Here is a 17,053-nt window from a genome sequence, read left to right on the forward strand (position 1 = left end):
CATCTCTCCTCATAAAACATTTAACCACTTCTTGCTGGAATTGTTCAACTGAGTTTCGGATGAGAGTCTCCATCTCCAACATTTTGTGATCTATGTACCCTCTCAGGCTCTCTTCCCTATTGGCAGTACTCTCCACTGATCTTTCAAATTCACCCCGCACATGCTGCACTTAATTTTCGCAGGTTTGTAGTTTACTTCTACACCTGCGATCCCCGTATGGGCCACCACCTGTAACAATTGGCCTTTTACTTTGAAAGGATAATATTAAAGGAAAAGACAACGGGATCAGCAGGTTTTTTAGCTGATTACTTTATATATTCAAGCCACAAAAATAACAATTGACATAGCAATCCACAATCCGCATCCAGGAGAAGACCTCGCAGTGTCTCCAAGCCGTTTACCCGCCGCAGACTCTGGAGAGTGGATTCCGACGAGAGACATTCGGACGAATATTTGAGGAACAACATCGATGAAGTCGAAAATAGATGAATATTTGGAAAACATGAGACGAAGCAATGCGGAGAAAATAGAGGATGAACATTTGGCGAAAGTAGACGAACGTCCGGCAAAAATAAACAAACGTCCGGCGAAAAAAGCTCACAAGTGAGGGTTTATGGAACCAAATGGACTCTTATGGGTCTGTAGCTCTGAGAGTGTACAAATGGAACCAAATGCCATTTGGTTCCATTTGTACACTTAAATTAACACTGATTTGACGGTGTATATTTGGGGATCTTTGAAATGTAAAAGGACACACATTGACTCTCTCAGTGCAAAAAAAAAGAACTTAAAAAAAAAAAATGTTAAACTCGGGATTTCTCGTTCTGGCACTGAGGGTATTCAGAAAAAACTCGCGATAACTCTGGGCTTGGCACTGAGAGAGTTGTTAAGGACGGGATCTCTTTCACCCAATTTCTTTATCAATGATGTCTTTTTTTAATACATTTTAATTTTAAAGTATTTATTGTATTTATTCCCATTTAGTTAGTTAGTTAGTTAGTTAGTTAGTTAGTTAGTTAGTTAGTTAGTTAACAACACAGACAGACTAGAGAGAGCGCAACGTTACTGGCTGAGGAGTGTGTTCTCTCCTCTCCAAGTTTGATGTTAGTAAATAACATCAACATCAAACTTGGAGAGGAGAGAACACACTCCTCAATTCACTCTCTTGATGTTTTTCCCCTCTCTCTCTCTCTGTGTCTCTCTCTCTCTAAGGATAATTCAATTCCACACGTCCTCTCATCAAGTTGTAAACATTGACAACTGTTTTGACATGGTGGGGGGCTTTGCGTTCTTTGTGGAGCTCTCCGCAACTAGCATAGTGAGGTAGGAGGCAACAGCGAAAACTTAAGTGGATTATCGTGAAGATTTACAAACCTAACTGTCCTTTTCCATTTCGGGAAGCGACATTGGGGGGAAAATGTGAAAGCTGAATTAATAATAAATAGCCTAAATAAAACCATATTGTATAGTATGTGCATTTGAGGAGACAGAACGCCTTCTAGAGGTACCGGAGCGGACAAGGCATTTCCGGGAGCGGAATCCGGCCAGCTCGGCACAAATTAAGCCCTGCATGGAAGTCTCTTGATTCTGTGGTGCAGAGACAACAGTATGAGGTTGTTCACTGGGTATTTATGCATTTCATCAATGGTGGGTGGGCGTGGCCTTTTCTGCAGGTGTAAGTGTAATTGCCTTTATTCAAAGCTAATACAATGTTAATCTCATTTAGATTAATACTTTTAAAAAGATGTCTTTAATTACTACAGCAAACAACAGGTTAATGAGGCAACTGGCTATGAATTCATAGACTGGCTGTGTTACGTCAGTTTCCTCTGCTGGTCAGACCACTGTACTACATGCAGCCAGGTTTATTTATTCAATGTTCACCAAAAACTGTAATATCTATTGACACATGATTGATTGGATACAAGTCAGCTGTGGCAACCTGTGGCATCACAACATTTATAAAACTACTCATGTCTACATAATAATTATGTTTTACATCCAAATACACTAGTGCAGTATCTGTTTGTCGGAGGTCAGTCTATGACGTCACTGCTACATCTCCATATTTGGGCATTTCAGAGATACACACACATAAACATAGGAGGCGATTCCTTGAATATCGGTCTGTATTCTAAATGTTGTCTGTCTGTAATCTAAAGAATGTCAGTTTGTAGTTGTAGACCAGGCGTCAGTTAGTTACTAACATAACATGTACTCACTGAACTCCTCTCTGTCAATGGAAGCAGAGAGGGTCAGTTGACTGGTGATTACCACTGTGCAATGGTTGTTGAGTTATTAACATAACTCTGGATCAATGAGTCCGGGGCCGACCCGTGCCCGCCCGACCGGGCTTGCAGACCTTTACTCTCTAGAACCTCCCCCGTTCTCTGTCTGTCTGTCTGTCTGTCTGTCTGTCTCTAAATTCCCACAACATCCATTTCCAACATGTACTTCTGCTGTCAACAATGTGTGTTCCTGATCGATTGGCTGCCTGAGTGAAGCAGGAAGTGAAAGTCAAGTTTGGGGGGTTTCCAGTGCCTGATTGGCTGCTGAGTGAATCAGGAAGTGAGAGTAAAGTTTGTGGAGTTTCCAGAGTGCATGGTGTGAGCTAACAAAGATCATTGAGAGGCTTTTTCTCAGCTTCTTGATTTGAGGTTTAACAACATTAAAATAAGTATAACTACTTAACTATTTTCAGATTGCAATATAAGACACCATCTGCACTTTCACGATAAATAGATTCACTCTGTACCTTTCGCAAACTGTTAATAAAGTATTCAATCAGTCAGAGGCAATGCAAACGGTCAGGCTCTTTAGCTGACAGAATGTGCATAAAAACTGGGCTGAAAATAAAAGTAAACAGTGAAATGAACCCAAATCATGTTGAACAATGTTGATTGAACTGTACATGTGATTTCATGTACAGTTGGGCTGATATATTTTGTTTTCCAGTCCAGGTTAATGAAAACTACAGCAGATTCAAAACATGCCAGGCCGCATATGACTGACCTTTTAGTACATTGTGATGTAAGATATTTACTTAAGACCCATACAAATAGGTCCCGACCCACTGTATGGGAAACAGTGCTTTAATGGATGTGTCTGGGCATTCCACATTTTGGTGGAGTTGTAGAATGTTCAGTGGTGGAAAAAGTACTCAAATGTTTTACTTCGGTAAAAGTATCAATACTGCAATGTAGAAATACTCTGTTACAAGTGAAAGTCCGGAATTCAAAATGTACTTGAGTAAAAATACAAAAGTATTCGTATCAAAATTCACTTAAAGTATCAAAAGTATAAAGTACTCATTATGCAGAATATCCCATTTCACAAGTTTTCAAATATAAAAATCTTTTGAAAATAGCAGATCTACAAGATCACGATGCGTCACATTGCGACGCATTGTGAGCTTGTAAATCTGCTATTTTCAAACAGAAAAAGTTTAAATAGGGCTGAAGGGGTTAATGTATGTTTTGTAATAATAATCAAAATCCACAAAGTAACTAGTAACTAAAGTTTTCAAATAATTGTTGTGGAGTAATATATTTGGATCCGAGATGTAGTGGAGTAGAAGTAGAAGTATTGGAAATTGTAAATACTCAAGTAAAGTACAAATACTGTACCTCAAAATTGTACTTAAGTACAGTACTTAAGTAAATGTACTTAGTTACCTTACACCACTGAGAATGTTTGGTTATCTGTGTTGCTTACTAGTCTGCCATGTTTTAATTTTGCTGTAACCTGAACTGGAAAACTAACCACAAACTCAGCCTAGGGTTTCATACCCCTGTAACTTCTTGAACCCTATACAATATGTTGGACGTCATATAGCGAAGGTTGTATATTGGATATTTTCACTGAATATCCACCTATGCTTGCCTTATGTTCATCTCATGACCTGGATGAACTTGTGACATCTGGATAGGCTCTATGCACAACAGCCATATTGGAAAGACATTGGGCCTCTCCCTTACTTCCTTCACAGGTGTTACCAATGATACTAATGAAGGCTCTGTTCCATTCTGGTCAAACAGAGTCAGGGTGCTGATATTGTGTATGTTGGCTCACTGGAAACACTCTGCTACACCAGTGGGTCTCAAAGTGTGGTCCAGGGGCCCTCATGGTTCCTTGAGGGTGTTCCGAATAGACCCCTTATGGGTGTGTAACTCTTACAGTGTACAAAAGGAACCAAATCAATCCATCAATCAATAACATTTTATTTATATAGCACATTTCATACAGCAAGTGCAACCCAATGCGCTTCACAGAACAAAAAATAATAATACAAAAAACATTTAAAAAAAAATGAGGAACAACATCGATGAAGATTTGTCGAAAATAGATGAATATTTGGAAAACATGAGACGAAGCAATGCGGAGAAAATAGAGGATGAACATTTGGCGAAAGTAGACGAACGTCCGGCAAAAATAAACAAACGTCCGGCGAAAAAAGCTCAAGTGAGGGTTTATGGAACATTTCCCCATTGTAAGAAAATACAATGGGGAAAAGAAAATGTAATAAGAATAGAAATAAAAAAGGAGTAATGCTAAAACCTATAGGTAAAGGCAGTGGTGGAACGTAACGAAGTACATTTACTTAAGTACTGTACTTAAGTACAATTTTGAGGTATTTGTACTTTACTTGAGTATTTCCAATTGCCAATAATTTTACTTCAACTCCACTACATCTCAGAGGCAAATATTGTACTTTTACTCCACTACGATTACTTGATAACTTTAGTTACTAGTTACTTTTCAGATATAAATTATCACATTATAAAACATACATTAACCACTTTAGCCCGATCTTATACATAGGCTATTTGAAAATAGCAGATCTACAAGCTCACAACGCGTCGCGTTGTGAGCTTGTAGATCTGCTATTTTCAAATATTTTAGTACTTTTACTTTTGGTACTTTAAGTACATTTTGATGCCAATACTTCTGTACTTTTACTCAAGTACATTTTGATTTCTGGACTCTTACTTGTAACTAAGTATTTTTATATTGCAGTATTGGTACTTTTTACTTAAGTAAAGAATTTGAGTACTTTTTCCACCACTGGGTAAAGGCAATGCTAAAAAGGTGTGTCTTAAGATTTATTTTGAAACTGTCTATGGATTTTTGTAGGACCATAGTAGCTATAGAACCAAATGGACCCATAAGGGTCCATTTGGTTCCATATGTACACTCTCAGTGTTATGGGGGTCCCCATGGTGAGAGTAGATATGGTCTCTGTCTGACAGAAACCTTCCATCTCCATATTTTTTGTGTGTGTTTTTTCATAAATTAATGCCCTACTTGATCATACTACAGCGTCACACAAAAGGGTCAAAAGTAGCAGATCCACAAGCTCGAAACGCGCCGTGAAGCGACTCGTTTCAAGCTTGTAGATCTGATACTTTTGCTACTTTTGTATTTAAATCCTGAAGAGTAACTGTTTTGGACATAGAGGTGTCCAGTCTTGTAAATGGATGAAGATGATCTCATGTTCCAAAAGGTTCCCCAGTCCTGTCCTATTATAGACACATTTAGTCAACATTAAAACAAGCTGTTTGTTCAAGATTATTTGGTTTGATGCCTGCTTGGCAACAAGTGATGAGAGTGAGCCGTGTTTTTTCATTGGTTGTTGTAGAGTAGAGACTGTTGGAGTGAGTCCGTATTTTCAGTTCCACATCAGAATATCATCTCATCAACATGGCTTCAGCTAAACTCTGGCTCTGTGTTTCACTGTGTTTCATCTGTCTCCATGGAGCAGGTAAACTCTCATTTAATTCATTAATCAGTTATATATTTTTGCCTTTATTGATATGTACAGTAGACTGACAGGAAATGAGGAGAGAGAGATGGGGAGTGACACGCAGCAAAGGTTGTTGGGATTGGGAGTCGAACCCGCGACACGCTGTCAGGCGGCATTAGCAGCTTAGGTGCCCAGATGGCTACGCCAGCCGACCGGGCCATAATATTAACCACTTGAAACTTAGCAGTCATATTCTGGGGGGAATATTAGCCAAACATAGTGCTCTAGAAGCTCACAATTCCTTGTGATCGGCTATTTTTTGGCAAAGAGGCTTGATGTAGAGGGAAAAAAGGGTAGACCAGGGCAGAGAGAAAGGTCAAGTTTACTATACCGATAGTTGAAGTGGTTAAATGTCTCGAAAATACACATTAACATGAATCCAACATATTAATAGAAAAGATCATGTGTAAAAAAAGTAATTTACACAACACTGATAGTGCTGTCAAATAAGTCTATGAAGCTATCTATGGAATCTATGAAAAAGTCTGCAACACAATTGTATACAGTAGTGGGGGTCCCTGCTTCATCTCTCTCTCAGCTAAGGGGTGCTTGGCCTGAAAAGCAATTCAATTTGTTACATTATAGAGATAGTGTGTAAGACTGATGACATTTGAATGTTTCTGTTTCCAGATGGATATCTCTTCTTTCAGGTTGACCAGTGTGTGTTCAACTCCAGTGAACTTCAGTACATTCATTCGTACACTTTCAACAGAGTGGAGATTTTGAGGTGGGACAGCAGGGTGGACCAGTTTGTTGGCTACACTGAGTTTGGTGTGAAGAACGCAGAGCGGCTCAATAAGGACCCTACAGTGCTGGCTGTGGTTAGAGCACAGCGAGAGGCATACTGCAAACCCAAAGCTGAAATAGACTACCCCAATGTTCTGGATAAGACAGGTTTGATTGATTGATTGATTGATTGATTGATTGATTGATTGATTGATTGATTGATTGATTGATTGATTGATGCTTCATTAATAAGGGTGGTGTTTCTGTGTGTTTTATCTGAGTCATTGGTTGCCATGAGGCACAGCTACATACTATCTGGTTCACATGGTGGTAACATCACATACATTTTAAACAAAAAATATTATTATTATTTAATCATTTAAAGTATATTTCTTTATTAAATATTGATTTGTATTTGACTGGAAGGGTGACATTTTCCTTTCTTTTTGGGCATGTCATTATAGGCGAACATTTTAATGATTATTATTTTGAATACAGAAAATGGCAGAACTACAAGCTCAACGCATCACCAAGTGACAGGTTGTGAGCTTGTAGATCTGCTCTTTCCGGTATATCAACCTAACCCTGAAGTATATAGGATTTAAATGGTTAAAACACAACTCTATAGACTTGCTTTCACTACCTGCTTTTATATTTTACTCATTGTCTTTAGTTTGTTTTACAGGATTATGTGTGAAATGCGTTATTCTGTGTTTCTAATCTTCTTTTGTTCATTTTAATTAGTATAATGTAATTATAGTTCTTGTTGTTGTATTTATGTAAAGCACGCAACTGTGTTTTGTAAGTGCAAATAATAAGACAAGATAAGATAAACCTTTAATGATCACTGTTGGGAAATGTACAACAAATAATTAATGCCTCTTTTTATGAAACTATCAGTTTGATTCATTTGAATTATATTGTAATAATTGAATATAATGTTTAAATCACATCATATAATTGTATTCTACGCTGTACAAAACTGTAAAATTACGGTAGAAGTCACAGTATTCAGAGAAGTGTTTGTAAAATATTTCACTATCCTCTGGCTTCATCTGCTGGTCAAACAACAACATTAATTTATATTTAACTTATATAATACTATTAAAGATAATGACACTTACATATTAATGGTATATTATACTACTACTACTACTAATGATAATGATGATGATGATGATGATGATGATGATGATAATGATAATAATACTCTCTGTGTTCTTGTTCTTTCAGCTGAGCCCAATGTGAGACTGAGCCCAGTGAGGCTCCCTGTTGGCAGACATGCGTCCATTCTGAAGTGCAGTGTCTATGACTTCTATCCTAAACGGATCATCATCACCTGGCTGAGAGACGGAGAACCCACCAGCCCTTATGTCTCCTCCACTGATTTGCTGGCAGATGGTGACTGGTACTACCAGCTCCACTCCTACCTGGTGTACACACCCAGGTACACACCTACTAGACACCTATACATATAGAAATACACACCTCTACTGGTACTACCAGCTCCACTCCTACCTGGAGTACACACCCAGGTACACACCTATACATAGAAATACACATAGACACCCACTGACTGTATACATAGAAATACTCACCTCTGTACTACCAGCTACACTCCAACCTGGAGTACACACCTAGGTCAGTACACAGACTACACACCAGTATAGACCAGTACTACATATCAGTACAGTATGCTTTAGGTCAGGGATAGGGGACGTGCTGGCCACTGGGAAATTTGGGAAAACTCCCGAACGGCCGCTCCATTCCAGGCTGACCAGGCCTGCAATGGAGCGGCCTGGTTGCTTTTTTTCCTCTCCACTTTTTGGGTCTGGAGTAGCACCGGCCCGCATTACCTTCAGTATTTTATCATTATTGTACATTTTTATTATAAATAATAACATTGTTCATTTTTATTATAAATGAAAATATACTGCTCATCTGTTAGTATTTGGGACCTCACCGTGTGGCCGGAGGCAAAAAAAATCACAGTCACACTGGCGTAAGAGTCTTTCACTTTGAGACTAATATGTGAGCTACCTGTTTATGTCTATATTGCACTCTACTCATATCAGGCACATGTTAATGTCTGGCCTGCGCGCGCGCGCGCGCGCGCGCGCGCGCGCGCGTGCGTGCGTGCGTGCGTGCGTGCGTGCGTGCGTGCGTGCGTGCGTGCGTGCGTGCGTGCGTGTGTGTGTGTGTGTGTGTGTGTGTGTGTGTGTGTGTGTGTGTGTGTGTGTGTGTGTGTGTGTGTGTGTGTTTCAGCTCTGGAGAGAAACTCTCCTGCATGGTGGAACACACCAGCCTCAAAGAGCCTCTAGTGGTGGACTGGGGTATGTCACCCTGTTGTGTCTTACTCTGATGCAGGGGTTCTAAAACGTGTTACTAGACCTGCTACTTTTGACGTTTTTGTGTGACGCTGTAGTATGATCAAGTAGGGCGTTCATTTACGAATTAAAATATGGAGAAGAGAGGTTTCTGATAATATATCAATGCATTCATAATGTTCTTCTTATTCCAGTGGAGCCCTATGAGAGACTGACCTCTGATCAGGAGAGAATGCAGGAACACTCCAACCTGAAAGAGCCTCTAGTGGTGGACTGGGGTATATCACTCTACTGTATTCTGTTTTTATCTTACTGTATGACAGTAATTCTCAACTAAAAGGTCGTAAAATGTATTTTAAACAAGCAACCATATATCATATAACATGTCATCATACATGTATATAATAGAATATATACAATATATGCTATAATATAATACCATATCATATTATAATATAATATAATATAATATAATATAATATAATATAATATAATATAATATAATATAATATAATATAATATCTCTGCTGTCCGGCAGAAAGCAGCTAACTCCAAAATGTTAACATTTCCGGAAATGAAAAAAAAAAAAAAAAGTGGAGTTAGGAGGTTTTGTTCATCATTGATAAGAACAGCTGAATGGACCTCCAAGCTCACAATGAGGTTGGAGGTCAAAAGGGGTGGAGTCAGCAAAACCAGCTAACTCCACCCACCTTTGGTGGACTTGGCTGGTTTAGCAGAAAGTTTGAGGATCCAATGGAGTTAGCAACTGCAACCCTATATACATTTCTGCTGCTATTTTCAAGAGATTTTTATACATTTTGAACTTGTGAATGGGGCAGTCTCATTGGGCAGTACTTTTACTTTTGGTACTTTAAGTACATTTTGATACCAATACTTTTGTACTTTTACTCCAGTAAATTTTGAATACCTTACTTTTACTTGTAACAGGGTATTTCTACACTGCAGTATTGATACTTTTACTTAAGTAAAAACATTGAGTACTTTTTCCACCACTGGTTTACTTGTTATATCGTCAGATCCTTCCCTGCTGGAGTCAGAGAGGAACCAGATCCTCATGGGAGCATCAGGTGTGGTTGTGGGGCTGCTCTTCACTCTGTCTGGATTCATCTACTACAAGAGACAGGAACAAGGTCAGTGACACAGTGACAGGGGTCACAGGTCACATGGAGCAATGACTTCTCAAGTTTTTTTACATTTAATTCTCACAGTATACACATGGAACCAAATGGACCCTTGTATACTCTCAGAGTTACAGACTTGTAAGGGTCAAGTTAGACCCCCATAAAGGAACCCATAGAGTCCCTGGAATCCACTTTGAGAACCATTGATGGAGAAGCTATGCCAGCTATGTATGCAAAAACAGACTCATTGGAGCTGGTTTACATTGGTTTACATTACTGGTTTACACTGGTTTACATTACTGGTTTACACTGGTTTACATTGGTTTACACTGGTTTACATTATTGGTTTACACTGGTTTACATTGGTTTACATTACTGGTTTACACTGGTTTACATTGTCTTACATTACTGGTTTACACTGGTTTACATTGGTTTACATTACTGGTTTACACTGGTTTACACTGGTTTACACTGGTTTGCATTACTGGTTTACGTTGGTTGACATTACTGGTTTACACTGGTTTACATTACTGGTTTACATTACTGGTTTACACATTATTTTAGACCAGTGGTTCTCAAAGTGGGGTCAGAGGACACCCCAGGGGTCCTTGAGGTGGTCCCAGGGGTTCCGCAGTAAAATGAGTTAATATGGCATCAAAACCAGTTTAACCACTTTAACTCTACATACATAAATAGCCAATCTACAGGCTCACAACGCATTATGCGGCATGTTGTGCACTTGTAGATCTTCTATTTCTAAAATGAAAATATTTTACATAATTATGTGAAACATTTTACCAATTATTTTGTATGGGGCAAAATACAATTAATACATATCAACTTAGGGGTCCTTAGACTACCTAAACTGGTTTAGACTAGTTTAGATTACCTGATTTAGGCAGAGTTTTGGTTTCACTAGTTTAGACATAAGAGTTACGTTTTCACTGATGTGGTTAATTTGTCATCATTTTTAATCCCAATTAAGAGTGAAATGCACATGTTATTACTTCTAATGCAGTATGTGGAACCTGATGAACATATCACATTAAATGCTGAAGGTAGCTAACCGTAAACCCAACCCCAATATCATGACATCATCATGCTTTTGATGACATTGTGTCCATTTTTTAATCAAGAGGAGGGGCCAAATGTGACTTTCATGCATTAAGCCAAAGTTGACCACAGTGTGTTTTACATGATCTGATGTCATAAGTTATACTGATATAAATTAGATTTGCTTCAGACAAAATGTTCTGAACTGACTCTGGGTGAGTGTTATATGTAATACTTGACTCTATCTACAGATAACTAGCCCTATGTACCAATAACTAGCCCTATCAACCAATAACTAGCCCTATCTACCAATAACTGGCTCTATCTACCAATAACTAGCCCTATCTACCATTAACTAGCTCTATCTACCAATAACTAGCCCTATCTACCAATAACTAGCTCTATCTACCAATAACTAGATCTGTCTGTGTCTATGTCACCCATCTCATTAGGAAGTCACCCGGTGCTGAAGAATTGAAGGTGAGTATCTGTAGACTCCTCCAAAACATATCCCCGTTCACATCCTCCTCCTGAATAGACTCAAACACACGTTTAAAAAACGTATTTAGGTTACCATTGCAGCCATTGAAGGCAGGAAACAATCACGTACACTTACACTTGTCGAGTATTTTGGTGAAGATGAGAGCCGTTGTGGTTATTGTAAGAATGAAAATGGAAGCTTCTCTCAGGGAATGTGGTCCCACACCATGACGGTACAAGACTACCAGGACCTCATAGACCGAGGCTGGAGAAGAAGTGGAAGGTACATCTACAAGCCTACACTGAACAAGACATGCTGTCCACAGTACACCATCAGGTGTCATGCCTTGAACTTCCAGCCGTCCAAATCTCACAAGAAGATCCTGAAGAGAATGAGCAGATTTCTGTCTAAAGGGGAATTAACGCCAACAGAACAGGGACGGCCCACGGACGCTGGCTGTGGTGAAACCAGCCCAAAGGAGAAAGTAGAGGGACCCGTTTTCACCGACGTTCAGACTGAGGTGGGGGACTCTGATCCATCAGTCTCAGAAGCATTCAGAAATGATCCGGTGTCTTCTCCGGATGGGAGACCACTCGCCTCGACCCCTAAACCAGGAATAGGAGCAGATCCTAGCCGGCCTCCGTGTCGGAAGACCAAGGAGTTGGGGAAGGAGCGTCGTCTTCAAAAGCAGCAGATGACGCAGGGGGTCTCTGCTGCCCCCATCACCCCCCCTGGCCCACACAGCCAGAGCACAATCCTGGAGGATTTCATCACCGAAGCTCCGCTGCCCGAAGGCCCTCTTCATCGCCTTGAGGTGAGGCTGGTGCGCTCCAGCCCCCCGAGCGCACAGTTCAAAGCCTCTTTCGACGCTTCCTACCAGGTGTACAAACTGTACCAGATGGCCGTTCACAAGGACCCTCCAGACAAGCCCTCTGAGAGCCAGTTCCAGAGGTTCCTCTGCGACTCTCCGCTGGAGGCGGAGTGGCCTCCTGATGGGCCGGATGCGGGCTACGGCTCCTTCCACCAGCAGTACTGGCTGGACGGGCGTATGGTCGCGGTGGGGGTGATCGACATCCTGCCCACCTGTGTGACGTCCGTCTATCTCTACTACCACCCAGAGTTCACCACACTGTCTCTGGGCTCCTACTCTGCTCTCAGGGAGATCGCCTTCACCAGGCAGCTGCACAGACAGTCTCCCAGGCTGTGCTACTACTATCTGGGCTTCTACATCCGCTCCTGTCCCAAGATGCATTACAAGGGCCAGTACCTCCCCTCAGACCTCCTGTGTCCGGAGACCTTCGTCTGGACGCCCATAGAGCGCTGCGTACCCCGTCTGGAGAACTCCCTTTACTCTCGCTTCAATCAGGACCCTGATGCAGGGGATGCCCAGGTGCTCAGCGATGTGGACAAGGCTCTGGTGCTGTATCAGAAGACAGTCATGTCCTACGCCGTCTACAGATGCAAGCGCGAGGAGGGCTCCAGTGATGAGACGGCAGTGCGGCGGTACGGAGGTCTGGTGGGGCAGGTCTGTGCAGAGAGGATGTTGCTCTACCGCACCTAAACCTTAACACATTGCCTGCCAAGGACGTATGTTTGTTATGTTTTTTTGTTGAAAATTCCACAAGAGGGCGCTCTAAGACAACTTAGGAATGATCCCTTGACTCTGAGAGAAGGAATGGACAGATGTGACGTCATCCCAAAAACGTCACTTCCGTCAACTTAGGATTTGTAGAAAAACACATCTTGAATTTCTTATTTTTTTGGTGAGAACGAGCCTTATTCAACGGGCGATAGCAACAAAACAGGCTGGTCACATGAAGTCCGTTTTGATTCATTGCTGAGACTCCGTTTCTTTGTCTGTCCATCCTAAATGTCAGCCTGTGTGTCCATCTCCTCTCTGTACAAAGTGTTTTTTTGCTGCTTCACTTTAATCATTCGAGTCTAATGAACCATAGGTCATACACTCAAAATAAGAATCCATCATGATTCAACCCCTCAAATAGGCCACTTGTCTGTGAGTCTGTCAGACGTATCATTTTTCATGCCACAAATCATGAACGCAGCATCCGAACTGCTGTGAAACTTTTACAGTATATTCCCACTAAGCCAAGCTAGAACCACCAACCCAAATCTTTAAAAAATCGGCGCTATAACAGGTCACTTCACATTATTGGCCTACAACTCCTGAATTGTAGGTCATGCATTCTCTTGAATTTAGGATGCATTTCACACACTATCGAGTAAGATTTCGGACATGCTTAAAAAGTCTCGCTTAAAGGAGTAGTTCACCCCAAAAAAATACTTATTTTCTATAAATTACACACCCCATGAAGCCTTGAATTCATGGAGATTTTTTTTGTTTTTGTCACATTCCTAAGCCAATAATTGGATGACCGGGTCATCATGAGTCAAAAGAAGACTCCACCGGACATCAAATTAACTGACACACAGAAGACTCCGTATGTGTGGTTAGTATATACTAGTTAGTATAGACTTTAGGACAGTCCTAATGGTTAGGACTGCCCTAAAGTCTATACTAACTAGTATATACTAATATTATGTAATATTATCAGTATGTTGATGTCATAAGTTGTCAGAATGTAATCAAATCTTGTAGAAAAATCATTTTAGGCACTTGAAGCTGTCATTTTGTTGACTGTGTCTATTGTTAATGCGTACATGTGAATTAACAATTCTGTAATTTTTACTGAGACAACATCTCCTGAACTCGAAAACGTGTTAGTTCTGCTGTCTACTGACCTAAATCATGGGCTGAGGCGTCAAACTACATCCTGGTATTGTTGTGTACAGTTCTGGAAAAAGTACCCAAATGTTTTACTTAAGTAAAAGTATCAATACTGCACTGTAGTACCTTTGTACTTGAGTAAAAGTACAAAGGTATTGTATCAAAATGTACTTAAAGTACCAAAATTAGAAAGTACTCATTATGCAGAATGTCCCATTGCACAAAGTTTTCAAATGTAAAAATCTTTTGAAAATAGCAGATCTACAAGCTCACAAGGCGTCACATTGTGAGCGTGTAGATCGGCTATTTTCAAATAGCCGAAATGTATATAGGGCTGAAGTGGTTAATGTATGTTTTGTAATAATAATCAAAATCTACAAAGTAACCAGTAACTAAAGTTTTCAAATAATTGTATTCGCCTCTGAGATGTAGTGTAGAAGTAAAAGTACTGAAAATTGGAAATACTCCAGTAAAGTACAAATACCTCAAAATCGTACTCAAGTACAGTACTTGAGTAAATGTACTTGGTTACTTTACACCACTGGTTGTGTACGGCAGGCCAAGGATGGCAGTTTGGTACCTGTTTCCTCTTCCCGCATAGCAACAGCATAGCAACCGAAGTGTACAAGAGAGTTTGCATCCTGTATGAGAGCACAGTTGCTTTGCAGCTTCTGCCCTGTTCATGAACAGTCCTTATTAAACTTCTGTTGTACTTTTAAACTGTTTTGAGTATTTTTCTTGTCAGAAGGAATTATTTTGTCTTTAATAAGTGCGTTTTTCCACCACGTGTTCTAACTGGATGTTTGTGTTTTCAGAGATGAAGTGAGTCACTGCTGACCCCTGGTGGAGAGAAGAGGAAATAATACGCCTGTCCAATCAGCTTTTAAATCCATGTCAACAGAAGCACTCTGATGACTTGATAAACCTTTTTCACAACATGAGTCCTTTAAACAGTGGTGGAAAGTTACTAAGTACATGTACTCTAGTACTGTACGTAAGTGCAATTTCGAGGTACTTTTACTGGAGTATTTCCAATTTGCAATACTTTTACTTCTACTCCACTACATCTCAGAGGCAATTATTGTACTTTTACTCCACTGCAATTATTTGAAAACTTGAGTTACTAGTTACTTGGTAGATTTAAACCAAGGGTCGCGAAGCGACGCGTTGTAAGCTTGTAGATCGGCTTTTTTTTTAATTGGCGTTTTTAAAAATTGAAAACTTGTGAAATGGGACCTTCTGCATAACGAGTGCTTTTACTTCAAGTACATTTTGAATTTTTTACTTGTAACAGAGTATTTCTATAGTATTGCAGTATTGGTAATTTTACGTAGGTAAAAAAATGTAGTACTTTTTCCACCACTGTGTTTAAACCTGTGGTTCTTAAATGTTTTCATGTCAAGGACCCCCAACTTGATATGCATCTGAAAATATTGTGTGCCAGAGACCCCTAGAAGAGAAGATGTGTCTCTATCTTTTTTCTCTTTCCTTCAGTGTTTTGCCAATTATTTGGAGGCCCACTTACAATATCCTCCCGGCCCACCAGTGGGCCCCCGAACCACAGGTTGAGAACTAGCCTACTGATCTAAATGGACATGAACATGTTAAAGGTCTTATCTATTTGTAATTGTTTATAATTATGTGATAATTCACAAGTTGCAATCATGACAATTGCAATCCTTCATAATAAGTAATCATTTATGTGTAATCATTCATAACCATGCATTGTTTAATGGGACATTTCATTCATAAATAAAGCAATGGAAAGCACTTTGTCACTGTACTGTGTTTCATCCCATTGAAAACAAAGTTGTAGATCTGCTACTTTGGACGTTACATGAACATGTTTTAGAACCCCTGCAACAGAGTAAAACACAACAGGTGACATATCCCAGTCCACCACTAGAGGCTCTTTGAGGCTGGGGTGTTCAACCATGCAGGAGAGCTTCTCTCCAGATCTAAGCTGGGGAACAATAGCCTGGGTGGGGGGGGGGGAGAAGAGGAAAAAAGGGGAAGAAAGGGGAAGGAGAAGCTGTGGGGGAGGAGGAAGGGGCTATGGCCGCGGCCGCCCCAAAACAAACATTGTATCCTCGAAGGAAAAAAAGAGAGTATCGTCCTGTGAGTTAATATAGCATAAAAATCGGTTGAACCATGTTGAGCCGATCTACAAGCTCACAACGCGTTGCGATGTGATGCGTTGTGAGCTTGTAGATTAGCTATTTTCAAAAAAAGGTCTTTAAAAAAATGTGGAACAGTATTTGAAACATTTTAACAACAATAATCTTGTATGGCCGTTCCCTGGCACAAAATATTTTCCGCGGCCAAAATACATATTCATTTGGGGGTCCTTCATACGGAAGAAAATGAGAAAAGGGAGTCCCGCACACTGTCTTCACTTATATAGGAGTTTATTTAGTTAAGATGCAATGTTTTGGTCGCTTGGACCTTCATCAGGCATAAAGAATCAGCTGGCACACAGCCAGTATAAATGACATCTCTCAGAAAGGCAAGGGCCAATCAAAGCCACACACCAATCCGTTACCATGGAGCAGGAGGCGGCCCCGTAGGTGAGTGAAGGTGGTACTTTTCCACAGTATAATTTATATTCTTACAGAACATGAGAATACAATATAGCTACAAAGATACAATTAAATAAGCCAGTAGAAAGGTATTACAATCATGAATAAAATGACATGCCTATAGGTTGAGTGAGGCAGAATATAAAAACATGGTAACAGTAGTGGTCGGACTGCCCTGAGAAGTACAGTATGGGTT

The 17,053-nt window shown here is 40.2% G+C and overlaps 2 protein-coding genes across 3 annotated transcripts; both read left to right on the forward strand.

The window, feature by feature from the left end:
• The first annotated feature begins 5,662 nt into the window (after positions 1–5,662).
• LOC308100093 (H-2 class II histocompatibility antigen, E-S beta chain-like) lies at positions 5,663–16,048 on the forward strand. Of its 2 annotated transcripts, none has more exons than XM_080448993.1 (8): positions 5,663–5,761; positions 6,434–6,697; positions 7,763–7,976; positions 8,795–8,862; positions 9,051–9,134; positions 9,894–10,007; positions 11,504–11,531; positions 15,094–16,048. In XM_080448993.1, exons 1-7 carry the CDS (start codon positions 5,701–5,703, stop codon positions 11,527–11,529), a joined length of 831 nt encoding a protein of 276 aa, XP_080305119.1. In that variant the 5' UTR covers positions 5,663–5,700; the 3' UTR covers positions 11,530–11,531; positions 15,094–16,048. The 2 variants fall into 2 exon arrangements, with proteins under 2 accessions (XP_080305119.1, XP_080305120.1); XM_080448994.1 differs by having other exon boundaries at positions 11,508–11,531.
• Positions 11,669–13,346, forward strand: LOC308100695 (arginyl-tRNA--protein transferase 1-like; the record flags this gene model as incomplete). Its single annotated transcript, XM_080449764.1, has 1 exon — positions 11,669–13,346. A coding segment is annotated over one exon (1,425 nt), but the record flags the coding sequence as incomplete, so codon positions are not given.
• Positions 16,049–17,053: the final 1,005 nt, after the last annotated feature.

The sequence above is a fragment of the Gymnoscopelus braueri genome, assembly GCF_963280865.1.
Source record: "Gymnoscopelus braueri genome assembly, chromosome: 14".
NCBI lineage: Eukaryota > Metazoa > Chordata > Actinopteri > Myctophiformes > Myctophidae > Gymnoscopelus > Gymnoscopelus braueri.

Coding starts and splice junctions, on each gene's coding strand:
- LOC308100093 (XM_080448993.1), top strand. CDS start 5,701: ATGGCTTCAGCTAAACTCTGGCTCTGTGTTTCACTGTGTTTCATCTGT. Junction 7,977..8,794: donor TACCTGGTGTACACACCCAG/GTACACACCTAC, acceptor TGTGTGTTTCAG/CTCTGGAGAGAAACTCTCCT. Junction 10,008..11,503: donor CTACAAGAGACAGGAACAAG/GTCAGTGACACA, acceptor CCATCTCATTAG/GAAGTCACCCGGTGCTGAAG.